The sequence below is a fragment of the Oncorhynchus clarkii genome, chromosome 7 (assembly GCF_045791955.1).
Source record: "Oncorhynchus clarkii lewisi isolate Uvic-CL-2024 chromosome 7, UVic_Ocla_1.0, whole genome shotgun sequence".
NCBI classification, from domain to species: domain Eukaryota; kingdom Metazoa; phylum Chordata; class Actinopteri; order Salmoniformes; family Salmonidae; genus Oncorhynchus; species Oncorhynchus clarkii.
Window position 1 is genome coordinate 51,662,316 of NC_092153.1, and position 16,613 is coordinate 51,678,928.

The 16,613-nt window shown below is 45.3% G+C and overlaps 1 protein-coding gene across 1 annotated transcript in view; it reads left to right on the forward strand.

Annotated features, from left to right (window-relative positions):
* LOC139413448 (ephrin type-B receptor 2-like) overlaps positions 1-16,613 on the forward strand; it is a 160,828-nt gene that overhangs the window by 101,423 nt on the left and 42,792 nt on the right. Inside the window, exons 4-5 of the mRNA XM_071160866.1 lie at positions 11,834-11,989; positions 14,905-15,240. Coding sequence (XP_071016967.1) covers positions 11,834-11,989; positions 14,905-15,240 — 492 coding nt within the window. The remainder of the gene's footprint in view (positions 1-11,833; positions 11,990-14,904; positions 15,241-16,613) is intronic.

The following is a 16,613-nucleotide window of genomic DNA, read 5'->3' on the forward strand; positions in this document are numbered from 1 at the left end:
TCAAACGCATTAATGAAAGAAATTCCACAAATTACCTTTTAACAAGGCACACCTGTTAAGTGAAATGCTGGAATGCATTTCACTTAACAGGTGTGCCTTGTTAAAAGGTGATTAATTATTGAAGCTGGTTGAGAGAATGCCAAATGTGTGCAAAGCTGTCACCAAGGCAAAAGGTGGCTACTTTGAAGAATCTTGATTTGTTTAACACTTTTTTGGTTACTAAATGATTCCGGATGTAGAAAATAGTAAAAATAAAGAAACACCCTTGAACGAGTAGGTGTGTCCAAACTTTTGAAGGGACATACGTATGTGTATGTGTGTGTGACTAGGTGGGCTCGGTGCAGCTGTTGTTTTTTCTGTTGAAGATTGAATGGATAATAGAATTCAGACTCCCCATCGTCTCATTAAATCCTTGTGGTCAGAAGTGATATCATCTCTAATAAATACACTCCAGGGATAGGAGGCTTCAGATATGAGACACAGATTATGAATATGATACCCAGGGTTTCGTAAATGACAATGTTTATCTTACTATGTGTGTGTGTGGCGTGTGTGTGTGTATGTGCTTGTACGTGTGTGGGTACATCAGAGGGTTACATAGGGACAGTGACAGGATTCAATGCCAGCTGCTCCCTGCAATGCCACCCCCACCCATCCCACTACCCCATGTTGCCTCCTTGTCTCCAGTGATGGGCAACACAGTCCCTTTATGCCTCCTGTCCATCATGCACACCCCACCTTGGGGAGCCTCTGTCACTAAGGGCTGGACTAGTACTGCTCACTGGCTTTGTTTGGACAGAGGGAGAGACAGAGAGAGAGAGAGGGAAAGAGAGAGGTAATGAGAGAGAGAGAGTGAGAGAGAGAGAGAGAGTGAGAGTGAGAGAGAGAGAGAGAGAGAGAGAGAGAGGCCCCTCCTCCATGCACACAGTAGAGACAGCCTCTGTCAGCTATTTCCTGCATCTGTCTCTTGGCAACAAAAGATCCCTCACTGCATGCTTCTCACCTACCCGGGATACCCACAGCCATCCGGGGATTAGTTGTTTTGTGCTAGGTGAAAAAATACCGTTTTGATACGGATGATTTCAATCAACAAATCCTTGACAGGAATTCAAAGAATCCTCTTATTGTCATGTACTCCTTGAAGTGAAACTGACAGTGTTTTAACTACTTTTCAGATATGAAACAGACAATCATAATATCAGTCAAAATATCAAATTCCCAGTTTTGCTACAAACCAACTTTACAAGATGTTTTAAAAATAGGTTATATTTGACAAAACAAGTCCATGACGTAGAGTAAGGCAGAATAGATGGATGCAGTTCAATGCATGATTAATATAATTCACCAATACATTTCTTGGTAGTCCAACAAATATCGCTATCAGGTTGTAAATCACAGCTGGCCTGGTACATTGTTTGCTGCCTCCATCCATTCGGGATGCACTGTTTCAGTTACAATGACTCAATATGTTCGACAAAAACTGACAAATGTAACCAAGGCCTGGAATGTCAATACAATCAAATTAGCAAGGGCAATGGTCACAAGTCAGTCATAATGTGGCTAATGGGCTAGCTTATTTATTTTTGTCCCTATTTATTTAGCAAGCTAAAAACCTGGAGCCTAATGTTTGCTGGTGCTGGGAGGATGTTGTCATTGGACGAGTGGGTAAGTTGACAACTTCCCACCTCCCCCATATCGTTTTTCTGTTATCCACAGTTAGCATATCTCTCAGTTGTCAATCAAATGTATTTGGCATCTATCAAATGGGCGGGTAGGCAGGCAAGTTCCCATTCATTTGTTAAAACGTGGGTTGGGACGGGCATGCATTGGCAGGCAAGCTGCAGGGCGAGCAGACTACTATTCCACATTGTTTATGAGTGCAATTCTGACGGCCAACTGACAAAGTTTGAGAGGGTTTATCTACTGTTCCCTCATTAGATTTGAGTTATTCTCGCTTTGGCTAACATTAGTTGTTGATTTTGTCGTTGTTGATGTGCATAGGCAACTGAGGGAGAGTTAGCATTTCATGGTTGTTTGATTGATAGGAACGTAACGTTTCCAAATGTAAGAGGACACCCGTGGGATTTACATATTTGCAGAAATCTATTCAGGTGTATTTATGGCTTTTGGTGAATGATTTCTAATAATCTAAAGTCGGGTGTTGCTACTGCCTCTAATTACACAGTCCAGTTCAAAGTGAATGATGGGAGGCCCGTTTAAGTAGCTGAATTTGTCGCTAGAATCTTTTACCAAGAAAAGTCGCTAGAGGGGTCTGCCTATGTGGTAAATAGCTTATTTGCATATTGGCCTATTGTAACTCTGATTGGCTATGGCACACTGGGCTGTGTAGACTCCGGTCCTGGACATGACAGATGTTTTTATTAGGTTTTATTTACTACAATGTCTATTAATTGTCCAAACGGACAGCTGCTTTCCCAGTCTATATTGCTATAGAATTTTCACAAATGCCTTACTCTATGTCAGTCCCAAACATTCTCTGAATGTATGAAAACGTGAAAATGAGTGCTTGCTTGTCAGAAAATAACAACAAAGGCATCATATTCTTTCTGGGGGTGTATATGTACAAATGTTAATACTATTTCATGTTGTTAAAATGCTGTCCGTTCCACTTTAACGCCGCGGTTGTCTACAGGAGGTGCTCCCTCTCCTCTTTCTCCTCCTCCTCCTGTTCTAGACAGTGTCTCTGATCACTGCTCGAAGCTCTAGGTGCAGCATGCGGAACGGTGAGGTCCTCCATGACAGGAGCTCCTGTTTCCCAGGCAACAGCCTGTCCTTGAGAAAAGGGTACATTTGGGAGTTTAGGGGCCAGGGCTCTGACAGTTGCCGTCAAAACTCAGAAAGACTCCAAACACATTGATATGGATAGTGTAGTGGAGACACGCATACTCCCTAAAATAAACCTATGAATCATAGCATGTTGTGTGTGTGTGTTTATATGTGTTTGTATGTGCTCTGTATGTGTGTGTGTGCACGCTGTCTGCCCTCCCTTCCCCCTATCCCAGAGGCGCGATACATTTCATAAAGCAAAAAGCATGATTTCATTATCCAAGATATTACTGTTCCAGTAAGGGGGAAATGTCATGACCAACTGCTTTATCAACCCCAATCCCCATGTTGTTGGGTAGGTCCTGAGTATTGGCAGGTAAGCTGTTCCCATGGGAGGGGGTGTATAAGGGTATGTGTTCATGTCCTTTGTCCACCTCACAGTGAGGGGAGAAATTCTGACACAAGATCACTCCTACATCGTCCTGTTTCCTACTTGTCCCTTACGTCTCAAATTCTCAACAGAGAATTCCCGTTCAAGTGCTGATGGAGAAAGTCCTTTTTTTCTCCCCATCCTGGATCACTGTAACAGTCCCAGTACAATAGCCACCATGACTCTCTTAAATCATGGTAGCATGCAGTGCTGAGTGAATCTGCGTTGAATCAGTCTGGGAGATACAGCTATGTGCTTTATGTAACACCATTCACAGTGTGAAGTGTTGCAGTACAAAGCCAGTAGAGTAGAATACAGTAACTCCTTTTAGCACCTGTCTGAAATGCCTTGTGTGGATAAAGACAGGAGCAGACTCTTGTCCTCCTTACCACTGACAACATCAGTGACTATAATGAGCTGGGGAGGAGTAACACCTACAGTACCAGTCAAACGTTTGGACACACCTACTCATTCCAGGGTTTTCCTTTATTTTTACTATTTTCTACATTGTAGAATAGTAGTAAAGACATCAACACTATGAAATAACATGTGGAATCATGTAGTAACCAAAAAAGTGTTTTATATTTTAGGTTCTTCAAAGTAGCCACCCTTTGCCTTGATGACAGCTTTGCACACGCTTTGAATTCTTTCAACCAGCTTCATGAGGTAGTCACCTGGAATGCTTTTCCAACAGTCTTGAAGGACTTCCCACATATTCTGAGTACTTGTTGGCTGCTTTTTCTTCACTCTGCTGTTCAACTCATCCCAAACCATCCTAATTGGGTTGAGGTCAGGTTATTGTGGAGACCAGGTCATCTGGTGCAGCACTTCACAACTCTCCTTCTTGGTCAAATTTTTATTTATTTTACCTTTATTTAACTAGGCAAGTCAGTTAAGAACAAATTCTTATTTTCAATGACGGCCTAGGAACAGTGGGTTAACTGCCTGTTCAGGGGCAGAACGACATATTTGTACCTTGTCAGCTCGGGGGTTTGAACTTGCAACCTTTCGGTTACTAGTCCAACTCTCTAACCACTAGGCTGTCCCAATTAAGGAGCCTGGAGGTTTGTTTTGGGTTATTGTCCTGTTGAAAAACAAATGATAGTCCCACTAAACCCAAACCAGATGGGATGGTGTATCGCTGCAGAATTCTGTGGTAGCCATGCTGGCTAAGTATGCCTTGAATTCTAAGTAAATCACAGACAGTGTCACCAGCAAAGCACCCCCACACCATTACACCTGCTCCTCCATGCTCCACTGTGGGAACCAGACATCTGGAGATTATCCGTTCACCTACTCTGCGTCTCACAAAGACACGGCGGTTGGAAACAAAAATGTCAAATTTGGACTCATCAGACCAAAGGACAGGTTTCCTCTGGTCTAATGTACATTGCTTGTGTTTCTTGGCCCAAGCAAGTCTATTATTCTTATTGATGTCCTATAGTAGTGGTTTCTTTGCAGCAATTTTACCATAAAGGCCTGATTCACGCATCCTCCTCTGAACAGTTGATGTTGTGATGTGTCTGTTACTTGAACTCTGTGAAGCATTTATTTGGACTGCCATCTGATGTGCAGTTAGTTGCCAATTTCTGAGGCTGGTAACTCTAATGAACTTATCATTTGCAGCAGAGGTAACTCTGGGTCTTCCATTCCTGTGGAGGATTGACTGACCTTCATGTCTTAAAGTAATGATGGACTGTTGTTTCTCTTTGCTTATTTAAGCTGTTCTTGCCATAATTTGGACATTTTTTTTCCAAATAGGGCTATCTTCCGTTTACCAACCCTACCTTGTCACTCACTACACAACTAATTGGCTCAAACACATTAAGGAAACAAATTACACAAATTAAGTTTTAACAAGTCACATCTGTTAATTGAAATACATTCCAGGTGACTACCTCATGAATCTGGTTGAGAGAATGCCAAGAGTGTGCAATGCTGTCATCAAGGCAAAAGGTGGCTACTTTGAAGAATCTCAAATCTCAAATATATTTTGATTTGTTTAACACTTTTTTTGGTTACTACATGATTCCATATGTATTATTTCATAGTTGTGATGTCTTCACTATTATTCTACAATGTAGAAAATAGTAGAAATAAAGACAAATCCTTGAATGACTAGGTGTGTCCAAACTTTTGACTGGTACTGTACATTCCACTTGACGTACCATTGTGTAACTTCACCAGAGAGCATAATTTAGCAACTGAGGATCAATATGTCAAATATGGGTTTTTGTGTGCTTGACAACGGTCATCTCTATAGGCAATTCAATGCTGTATGTATCTTCCTATTTTGCTATTTCTTGTGATCATCCTAATTATCAGTAGGGAGATAAGGGGAGGTAGCTCCTGTGACTGCAGGCAGGAGATGTAGCAGGTTGAGGTTGACAGGGCATCTTTAATGGAGATTAATTATTTTACAGGGGTCTGCCTGACTCTCTCAGGCCACACCCCAACCATCTGCAGCCTCATATACCGAGGCCGGGGCTCGAGGGTCTACCTCCAACCTGATTGGCCCCCTGGACTCTCCAGAGAGCAAGCTGTCAAGTGATCTGCCTGCATGAAATGACCCTTCACAATTTTTTGTGTCGGCACAAATGCCTGTAATTTTACCATACCCCATTTCAGTTTTTATTCTCAGTATGGAAAAAAATGAGGAAGGGAAAAAAAAAGCAGCAGTGAAAATTCCAGACATTATTACTGTGCTGCATGTATGGCTCCAGAGATTCTTCCCTTTCATCTTTCCCCCATTCTATTGACACATGGTAGTTATCAGACACTATGGAAATACTGTGGTTAAGACACTTTTCCCTTTGCTGATTATACATTTTGGCGGTATTTATGACCTGATAATCATTACGACTGCGTGGTGTTCCAACTCAAGGAACACTATGGATATGTCGTTTGAATGAGAAAGATAATGTTTGCCACATGTGACAATAAGGTATGGGGAGAGGGTCTAAGTGTGTAGAGGTGTTTGTTGGTTTCTTACGTGTAATGAATGGGGATAATGAATGAGGACGTTGGGTTTCTGGAAATAACTTTACTGCTGTTATCAGGTTACAACATTTTTAATCCACCAGCAGATTATTTTTAGTGAGCTACTATGTTGACCTGGCCCATGTGCCTTTTGTCCTTGAATGCTAACCCATACCACAGTTATACTGGGGGTTGTTTTGCGCTGTACTCATGTACTCTGTGCCCCAGTGAGAGAAACCTCTGATACCAAGACTGGGGTACAGAGTACATCTGAGCCTGGTATTTGGCACCTAGGAGATGTATAGTTAGCTGAAATTGTCCTCTGGGCTGTGGCCAGGGGTTGTTTATAAATGCATTCTGTCAGCATTGTGTGTGCGTGCGTGTGCGCGCGTGTGGGTGTGTGTGTGTGTGTGTGTGTGTGTGTGTGTTGGGACATGTGCCGGCTTTCTAGTCTGTATTGTAAGCCTGGGCCCTCCCCTCTCCAGCTGTTGAGAGGCCATTTCCCAGGTGTCACACGTTTCCTACTAATCTCCCACTCACACGGGCTCCGCCGTAGCACCTAATCTGTCTCCATGGCGCCCGCTGGGTGGATTTGGGTTGGATGCTGTCTGAGGAGAGCTCACTGACAACTGTAGAGGAACATAGCTTAGAGCAGGGGCACTGACAATGACTCACCTCCCACCTGCCAGATCCTTCTGCAGATACACACACTCACACACACATTCATGCATAATTAATACACAATGACAACATAGACTTACATACATGTGCAGTCTTCACACACATAGAATGTAAGATGAAAGCAGCCATCACTCACTGGGCCTTGAGGGGACTGCACAACCAGTGAAGGCTGCTGTTCTGACCCCAGCCTCTGAATCACTGTGAAGTCCAGCCCTCTCCTCTCCTTATTAGTGCAAGTGGGCGTCCAACTTACTCACACAGGAAGTGTTCCTGTCCTGTCCAGGAAATGGAGAGAAGCTTAATTTACGTCCAGTAGGTCATTGGTCAACCTCACACCCTGCTCCCCAGTGCGAGCCACGTCGAGATACAGGCACGCTAATTGCATCAGACAGGGAAACCTAGAGAGGGAAATTAATATCTAATTTGTGCCTGTGTGTGGGGTGAAGCGAATGCCAGTCGTCTAATTGCTTTCACACCTCCTTGATTGAATTAGCTGGCGCGGCCCGGGCCCTAATTGAATTCTGGGGCCCTGTGTGTCACTGCTCAGCCAAATAGAAGTGTGTTCCCTAAGGAAGGGTCGGCATGAAGGGGACAGACTGGCTTTACCTACACCCCCTACCTACAATATGGATGCTCTCCTTAGGTTAACTTGTGGCCATGGCTTGCACAGCTGGCTGGCCCATCACAAGGTTAGCTCCTCATCACAGAGTAAACCACTGCAGAGTAAACATCTCAGGATTCAGAACAGTACAAGTGTATTCACTGTCCATATTATAGCTAACAGTTTTTGCTCTTCTAATTTGGATCCGATTTGCTCCTTCATCGGACAGTGAGTATGGTACAAAACAGCCCCTCCCTCTTTATGGTCTATCCTTATTAAGGGATAACATCTGATCTATTTTTCCCGGTGATCCAAATTGTTTATACAGAAGACAGACAGTAAACAGAGAGCAGAAGTGCCATGACGACCAAGCCCATCGCTCCCTACAGTGGCCCTCTCTCTCTGTGACAATAGAAAACGTCCACACAGAGAAGCCCTGTGACTGCCCATTTTCACAGCTTTCAGCACTTTTTTTCTGCTGCGCTAACAAAACCTCACACCTCCAGTTCTTTCCCCTCCAGCCTTTTGTCTTTCACACTCACACGTAATGAACACTCACACACGCACGTACGCACACACACGCACACACACCTTACCCCTTTCTGTCCCTTGTCTCTTTTTGAATGCTGCTTTCATTAAATTCAGCATTTTTGGGGGCTGGTTTTGAAGCAGCTGAATAGGAGGAATGGGGAAACAGGAGAGGGCGTGGGGGGTGTGGACAAAGGACCTCTCTGTCGGGCGGGGTTGCTGGGGGACGGGGACGGGGACGGGAGAGGTGTGGAACAGGTCATGGGTTTCTCTCAATAGACATGCCTTTGGCTGGATTAGTGGCTGTTATCAGCCAGATGATTCCCTGGCCATGGTAAGGCACTGCACAGCTCAGACAGCCATGATGGAAATGTCAAATGCCCAGCCTTTGTTTGGGTTCTTCCTGACTGTCTGGGCACACCGTTTTGCTGCTGTGCTGCCTGCATATATTTCTGTCTGTGTGTGTGTGTGTGTGTGTGTGCGTCTGCGCGTTTGTGTACGTGTGTGTGCATGTACTGTATGTGTCTGTACGTGCACGTGTGTGTCTTGTGTGTGTCTGTTCAAACTGAGCTGGAGAAGCCAGATGCACTGTCAGCTCAGAATGCTTCCAGTAGAGTGGCTGGCTTCATCATCAGCACTGCCACTGAAAACAATGGAGCCCCACCTTTTCACACAGACTAGGCTGGATACAGTGGCTTTGAGCTGCAGGTTCTCTCTTTCAATTAACATAAATTTGCCTGGCTGAAACTTCCCGGAAGCCTTTGAAACAACCAGCAAATTACCTGCTGTAAAACCTGACTGGCTCCCTGGCATGGAGGACTTACCTCTCACAATACCCTCTTTATACAGTGAGTCAACAGTACTCCCAAATCAATTCTTTATGTCAGGATGTGTTATTAAAGTTCATAACACAGACAGAAAGGGTTGGGCTCTAGCCAGTCACTGAGTTGCCTCTGCTCTGGAGAACAGCAGTCATTGAGATGTGACAGCCAAGCCTTTCCTTTCTTGGCGTGTGCCTGGAACCACTTTGAGGTGATCTGGACCCTTTGACACAGCTGACACTAAATTAAATCTGAAGTGTTTATAAATTCCATTAGAATGTTTCTGTGCGCCTTTTCTTCTTGACTTAATGCAGCGTTTCATCACTTCTGTCAAAATCCAGAAAGCTGAGAAAACGTGCTTATTTATTTAAGGATATTAATAGAGACATATATTTTAAAAGAATCAAAAGGAGGGAAAATAAAACTCCAGCAATGAATATTCCCCTCATTATTACCTCCCCTTGCCAGAGGGATGTCTGAAGCTGCATCATAATAAGGCTTTAGCCATTGCATGTTGACTGAGCGAGTTGAGGGAGATTGTGATCAAACAGCTCAACACCACCAATCTGAGTGAGGAGGGAATCAAAGTGCTGATCTGCTTTTTAATCAGAGCTATGTACTCGTCCGCAGGCTACATCTGACACCGAGCAGCTCCCCAGCCCTCCAACACAGCCTCTTGAAAGACTGGTGGAATCCCCCCCCCCCCAAAAAAAAAAATATAAGGCCCTGGTGGTGACAAGCTGAGCCCCACATCTAACACAGCCTGGTCTGTCTGTTTCTCTGTCTGTCAGTCTGTCTGTGTCTTTGTCTGTCAGTCTCTCTATCTCTCTGTCTCTGTCATGGATGCTAGAGGACAGTAGGAACAATAAAGACAGAAAAAGCGATACCTGGCCATATCCGGCTACCAAACAATAGACAATAGGCCTAGTTGTTGACACTGTTCCCCCTTCCCAACTCCCTCTTCCATATAAAACATGCTTGCCCTAAACACCCATTACTCAATCCTAAGCGCCGCCTACTGCCTTCTGTCTTTCTCTTCTTCTCTTCTCTCCTCTGCTCCACCTCTTCTCTTTTCCCTCTCCCTGGCTCTTTCTGCTATTTTCTTTGGTGGCGCTCCTCTGAGCTCTTCACTGCCATAGACCACTGTGTTCTTTAGTCTCAGTCCCAATCCACAGATCTGTAGCTGGGGCCTCATTCAGTGACTCTGGTGACTGGCAGTATGAATGTGCCGGCCTCATGTTTCACTCTGTACCAGGTCGCTTTCCCCCATCAATCACAGGAGAATAAAAATATAATGAGACTAATATTTATTGAAGAGCATGATCAGGTTTCCTCCATTTTATCCCCAATACTACTTCCTGTGACTGATGTTTATGACAATGATCTTTCCACAGGATGCATCAGCCTCACTGAAAATGTTGCTCTGTTTGTGTGACACTTTTTTTCTACGGAATCTGAGTTTTATGGGCCAGGGCCAGGGATTGGGCTACTAAAGCACAGCAGTGCTCTAGTGTGTGCAGCCGGTTTGGACAGAGGATGATGATTGAGATGTGTTTTCCAGGGAGTTTGTGGGAAGTTGGGATTGGAAAAGAGCAGTAATCCTGCTCCAGCATGGTGTTCCAGCATGGTGCTCCAGCATGGTGCTCCAGCATGGTGTTCCAGCATGGTGTTCCAGCATGGTGCTCTAGCATGGTGTTCCAGCATGGTGCTCCAGCATGGTGCTCCAGCATGGTGTTCCAGCATGGTGTTCCAGCATGGTCACTGGGAACTGGTATCTGTCTTCCTAGTATAAACAGTGGGATTGAACCCAGACTTATCCTGCCTTGTGATTTGACCTTCTCCAAATAAAGTTCCAGCTGCAGACGTTTCCATATGACACACACTTTAATCCAGCTGTAATTGGCAGCTCAGACCAGGGATGATAGGGAAATGACGGTTTTATTATTCCTAGATATGGAACATAGTGAGAGTTTGTGAGATGGGTTATGGTGCAGAGTATTCAACAGGATAAGGATCCCTCCAGATGTTTTTTTTTTTTGAAATCCCAGTGTTACATAATGTATCACAGGATAGCTCTCAGGTAGCATTGGCATAAGGACATTCATAACTGTGTGAAGGTCATTCATAAGTGTGGCACCTCCTGTGTGTGAATTTTTCATGTGTGACTTTAGCTCGTAGCGAGTCCCCACACTACTCCATTTCCTCCTTTTACGGATGGGGAGACAGGGAGGGAGGTGGGTGGTGATTATCTCAAGCTATACCAACCTCAGCTGGTTTGGCCCCAGTACAAAAACAGCTCTTGACATGGTCCTTGAGCAGGGGCTGCTGTGCATTCTGGGAAGGGTTCCACTGTGTGTGTGTGTGTGTGGCGGGAGTGGGGGCAGGAGTGGGGGGTAACTGAGGTAAGGATGAAGAGGATATCAGGGAGAGTGAGTTTCACTGTAAATGGTAGTGCTTGACTGCTTTTTTTTTTTTTACATGCGTACCCATGCACACACACACACACACACACACACACACACACACACACACACACACACACACACACACACACACACACACACACACACACACACACAGTTTTGATGCAGTAGTGTGTGATCACCACCCCTAACCATGGCTGTAAGTTTTCCTGCCACTCTCCCAGCAAGAGTAGAGGACCTTTAAAGAGCACTTAACAGGAAGTAGACCACTCCAGAGGGTCTCAGGCAATTAGTGTGCTGTGAGCACGCTGAATAATTAAAGTTAAACACAGTACTGTACATGTTATGTTGTCTGTTGTCATCTCCACCGAGAAACCCTCACATGCGAGGAGGTTGCACTAATGTATATTTATGCTCAACTGTGATCTGTGTTAGTCTCTTTTGCATTGTGGTCTCTGGACCACATGTCTCGTAAAGTGAGATGAAGCCAAACAGGGAATAAAACTGACCAAACATGAAATACAGTATGTAAATGGGGATATGTTCATATCTCATCTCTCCCTCTCTTCTGTTTTTATCCCAGCTTGTCCATCGGGCTTCTTCAAGCCTATACAGGGTGATGTATCCTGCATGCAGTGTCCAATCAACAGCCGCACCACCAACGAAGGAGCCACTAACTGTGTGTGCCGCAACGGTTACTATCGCACTGACTCAGATCCCTTCCAGATGCCATGCACAAGTATGTACTATCGACCAACACACACACACACACACACACACACACACACACACACACACACACACACACACACACACACACACTCTTTTAATTTCACACCCTGGTCCTGAGGAACTGAGAGGAATCAAAGATCAAAGGACACCAGAGCCTCTCTGAGCAGAAACAGAGGAGGCCTGTCAGAGAGCAGTCCCTCACATAGACCCAGCACTGCCAACAGGTCTGGCCCAAAACACATAGGCCAGCCTACCCACCTCACATCACAGAGCCCTGCTGCCCTCAGCCAGAGCAGAGGTTACTGGGCCAGGCCATGCAGCATTGTAGTGGGACAGACAGGGAGAATAGACTAGGCCTAGATTCCTCTTGTCATGCCAATGAAGCCATTTGAATTTGTGGTTAACGGAGGGTCTAAGAAAAGAGAAAGAGAACACAGGCGGGATAAAGATTAAGGGGAAGACATGAACACAGAGAGGGAGAGAGAGGAATAGGCAGTATATATAGTGTGCTGAGAGAGAGAGAGAGAGAGAGAGAGAGAGAGAGAGAGAGAGAGCGAGAGAGCTCCTTTCACAACCGTGGCTGATTTTTTTCTCCTTCCCTCCTCTGTGAAAGGGAGAGGGACAGAAATATTTGAGCGCCTCCAACAAAGGAGATTTGCATAAGCCCGGCTCTGGGAACAGAGCAGCTGTTGTGAATGAGAAAGCAGCGTCACGTCGCTGGTATTAAACGCAGCGGGCCCGGGATGATTAAAAGAGGGAAACGGGCCCATCTGAGTGGCACTCAAGCTAACAGGGGCCATTAGCCGCCCATTCCAGCCCTCCCCAGGAAAGAGACGATGTTTAGGAGGCTGTTTTGCGTGAGAGAGAGAGAGAGAGAGAGAGAGAGAGAGAGAGAGAGAGAGAGAGACACAGAGGGCTTCAATGGGCATTGCTCCAGGCCTGGAGGTCTGTTAATGGGAGCCAATTAAAAGGGCGGTTAAATAAGTGATCAATTCAGGTTTACGACTTTATGGGCAGGGGGAATTTTGTTGTTTATCTCATTAGCCCTGGAGAGGGCATCCTCCCTAATTAGCTGCACATGCCCGTAAAAGATAAACAGTACTCATTGTGTGTTTGTTTGGGTTGTCAGTCAAATGTGATGCCATGGGGAATGTTACTTTCAACCAATAATGCCTCTATAAGTAGTGGTTGTGTATGAGCAACAGTCACTTTCTCTGTCCTGCAGTACATATGATGCTCTGCTATACATAACCAACAGATTGATACAAATATGTGACAACATGGACATGAAAAGTCATCCTATCTTCATGTTGATGTCCAGTGTGTTTAAATGGGCTTCCTGGGGGAAGGATTTAGTTGAGCATACCAGGCAAAGACCTCAAAGAGACTGTACTGTATTTGTAGGAGTGTGGGTTCTCTCTCCTCCAGTGAAAGGGTTATTTGAGTAGGGTGATACTAGTTCTGGTATTCCTACCCTCAAGAACTCCAAGGACACAGGAAACCTAATTCCCCTGCCAACATCGGAATTAAATGTCATGAAGTAGTTATTTTGAACTAACTAGAGTACATTGAGTCCATTAGTTTTTCTTACACCTTAAATCTGTAGACAAACCACACTCCACATACAGTATATATACAAAAGTACGGATACCACATCAAATTAGTGGATTCGGCTATTTCAGCCACACCCGTTGCTGCCAGGTGTATAAAATAGAGCACACAGCCATGCAATCTTCATAGACAAACATTGGCAGTAGAATGGCCTTACTGAAGAGCTCAGTGACTTTCAACATGGCACCGTCATAGGATGCCACCTTACCAACAAGTCAGTTCGTAAAAGTTTTGCCTTGCTGGAGCTGGCCTGATCAGCTGTAAGTGCTGTTATTGTGAAGTGGAAACATCTAGGATCAAAAATGGCACAGCCGCAAAGTGGTAGGCCACACAAGCTCACAGAACGGTACCGCCGGGTGCTGAAGCGCATAGCATGTCTGTCCTCAATTGCAGCACTCACTACCGCGTTCCAAACTGCCTCTGGAAGCAACGTCAGCGCAGTAACAGTTTGCCTGGAGCTTTATGAAATGGGTTTCCATGGCCGAGCAGCCGCACACAAGCCTAAGGTCACCATGCGCAATGCCAAGCGTCGGCTGGAGTGGTGTAAAGCTCGCCGCCATTAGACTCTGCAGCAGTGGAAACGCATTCTCTAGAGTGAGGAATCACGCTTCACCATCTGGCAGTCCAATGGACAAATCTGCATTTGGCAGATGCCAGGAGAACACTACCTGCCAGAATGCATAGTGCCAACTGTAATGTTTGGTGGAGGAGGAATAATGGTCTGGGCGGTTTTTTATGGTTCGGGCTAGGCCCCTTAGTTCCAGTGAAGGGAAATCCTAATCCTACAGCATACAATGACATTCTAGACGATTTTGTGCATCCAACTTTGTGGCAACAGTTTGGGGAAGGCCCTTTCCTGTTTAGTATGGCAATGCCCCCGTGAATAAATCAAGGTCCTACAGAAATTGTTTGTCGAGATCAGTGTGGAAGAATTTGACTGGTCTGCACAGAGCCCTGACCTAAACCCCATCAAACACCTTTGGGATGAATTGGAACGCCGACTGTGAGCCAGGCCTAATCATCCAACATCAGTGCCCGACCTCACTAATGCTCTTGTGGCTGAATGGAAGCAAGTCTCAACAGACATGTTCCAACATCTAGTGGAAAGCCTTCCCAGAAGAGTGGAGGCTGTTATAGCAGCAAAGGGGGGACCAAACTTCAAATTAATGCCCATGATTTAGGAATTAAATGTTTCGACGAGCAGGCGACCACATTCTTTTGGTCATGTAGTGTATGAGACCACTGTAAATGCTTCTCACATTCCAAACAGAAACCATCTCAGTTGACTGTCTATTGTCTGTGTGTTTCCAGCGGTGCCATCGGCTCCTCAGAACGTTCTGTCTATCGTGAATGAGACGTCTCTGATACTGGAGTGGCAGCCTCCTAGGGAGTCAGGTGGCCGTGAGGACGTGGTCTTCAACATCATCTGTAAGAGCTGTGGAGGTGGCCGGGGAGGCTGCACGCGCTGTGGGGACAATGTCCAGTTTGTACCCCGCCAGCTGGGTCTGACAGAGCCACGTGTTTACATCAGTGACCTGCTGGCGCACACACAGTACACCTTCGAGGTGCAGGCCGTCAATGGGGTCTCCGAGCAGAGCCCCTACTCACCACAGTACTCCTCCGTCAACATCACAACCAACCAGGCTGGTGAGTACACTCTTCCTTATGCTCTCTATGTCTCTCTCGCAGGCACACACACACACGCACAATGACGCAGTTTCATATTCCTCTAGTGTGGAGTAAGTATGCATATTTGTTCTTAAACAGGAGTGAGAGGATTGTTGATGACATCACAGGCAGGGTTTGATGGCCTCTTGGTCCCCAGAGTGTGACCTCATCAGGGCTCTCAGACAGAGTAACTCAGCTTAGTGAGCACGACACTCCCTCCTGTCTCCCCTGACTGCTGCGTGGTGATTACAGTCCTAACATCTCAGGCCCTTGCTTCATCCAGCCACTCAGTTCTAGTGTTACTTATTAAGTTTATGAAGTCTTTGGTAATAAGCCTTGAATTCACTATGATCCCCATGCCCTCTACGAGCTGCCTTAAAAACTGCACCCAAAATAGTAATGGGAAGATTAGTAAGAAGCCATTGTATTTTCAGTGAATAATAACCTCTAATGAAAAACAGGTCTGTTTGTGATTGGCCTAACTTTTTCATCTGTGGGATCTTGGAGAAACATGCTGCAATCAATGTCTACTGTAACTATGGTAGCCGTGCATGTTTTCCACTGTGTGCTTTGTGGTTGCAGATGACTGCGCCTCCATTATTTAATCCAAGCAGCAGAATTGATTTGCTCTTTAATTGTCTGTATGAGACGCATCATTTGGTGTGCCAGGCTGTGCTGCCGGAGCACTGATGAGCGGGGATACAGGCTACAGGCTTTATCTACGCCAGGGCTTTGTGTCCTGTTGGCAGTATGAGTAAGTGCCTGTCATCTTTCATCTGACTGGCCTTCTATGACTGAGCTCCCCAAGGCCCTGTGTTACTGTGGATTATTAAGGTGGACATATAAAACTTCTCCCTCCAACTTACGTTCTTACGTGGATGTGACTCACTATGATTCAAGCGAGGAAGTTTGCAGAGATGCATGTAAGATAAAAGGTATTGAAAAGGAAGAAACAGTTATGCATTCTGTGGGATACACTATATGGGCCTCATACAGCACATTTCAACACATTTGAATCAGATTTGTTTTTAAAGCAGCATGCAATACTAGTAGGTTGCATCCTGTAGTCAGTCAAATAATAATGCTTAAAAAGATCTCTCTGAGTTATTGATATAACTTGTGTTTAAAATCGATGTTTGAATGAAAGAACCACCTCTTTTTGATGGTGTGTTTTGAAGTAAGTGGTTATTGTGTGTGTATGTGGGAGGTGGCGGGGGGTAATGACGGCCTCAGAGTGCAGTAAAGCCTTCTATGAGGCCCCTGCCTTAACTCTCACACACTGGGCCACAAGTCTGCCACCCCTGCCCCAGCCATAGAGTCCTGGCGGAAATTGGGGGGCTCTGCACTGAAGT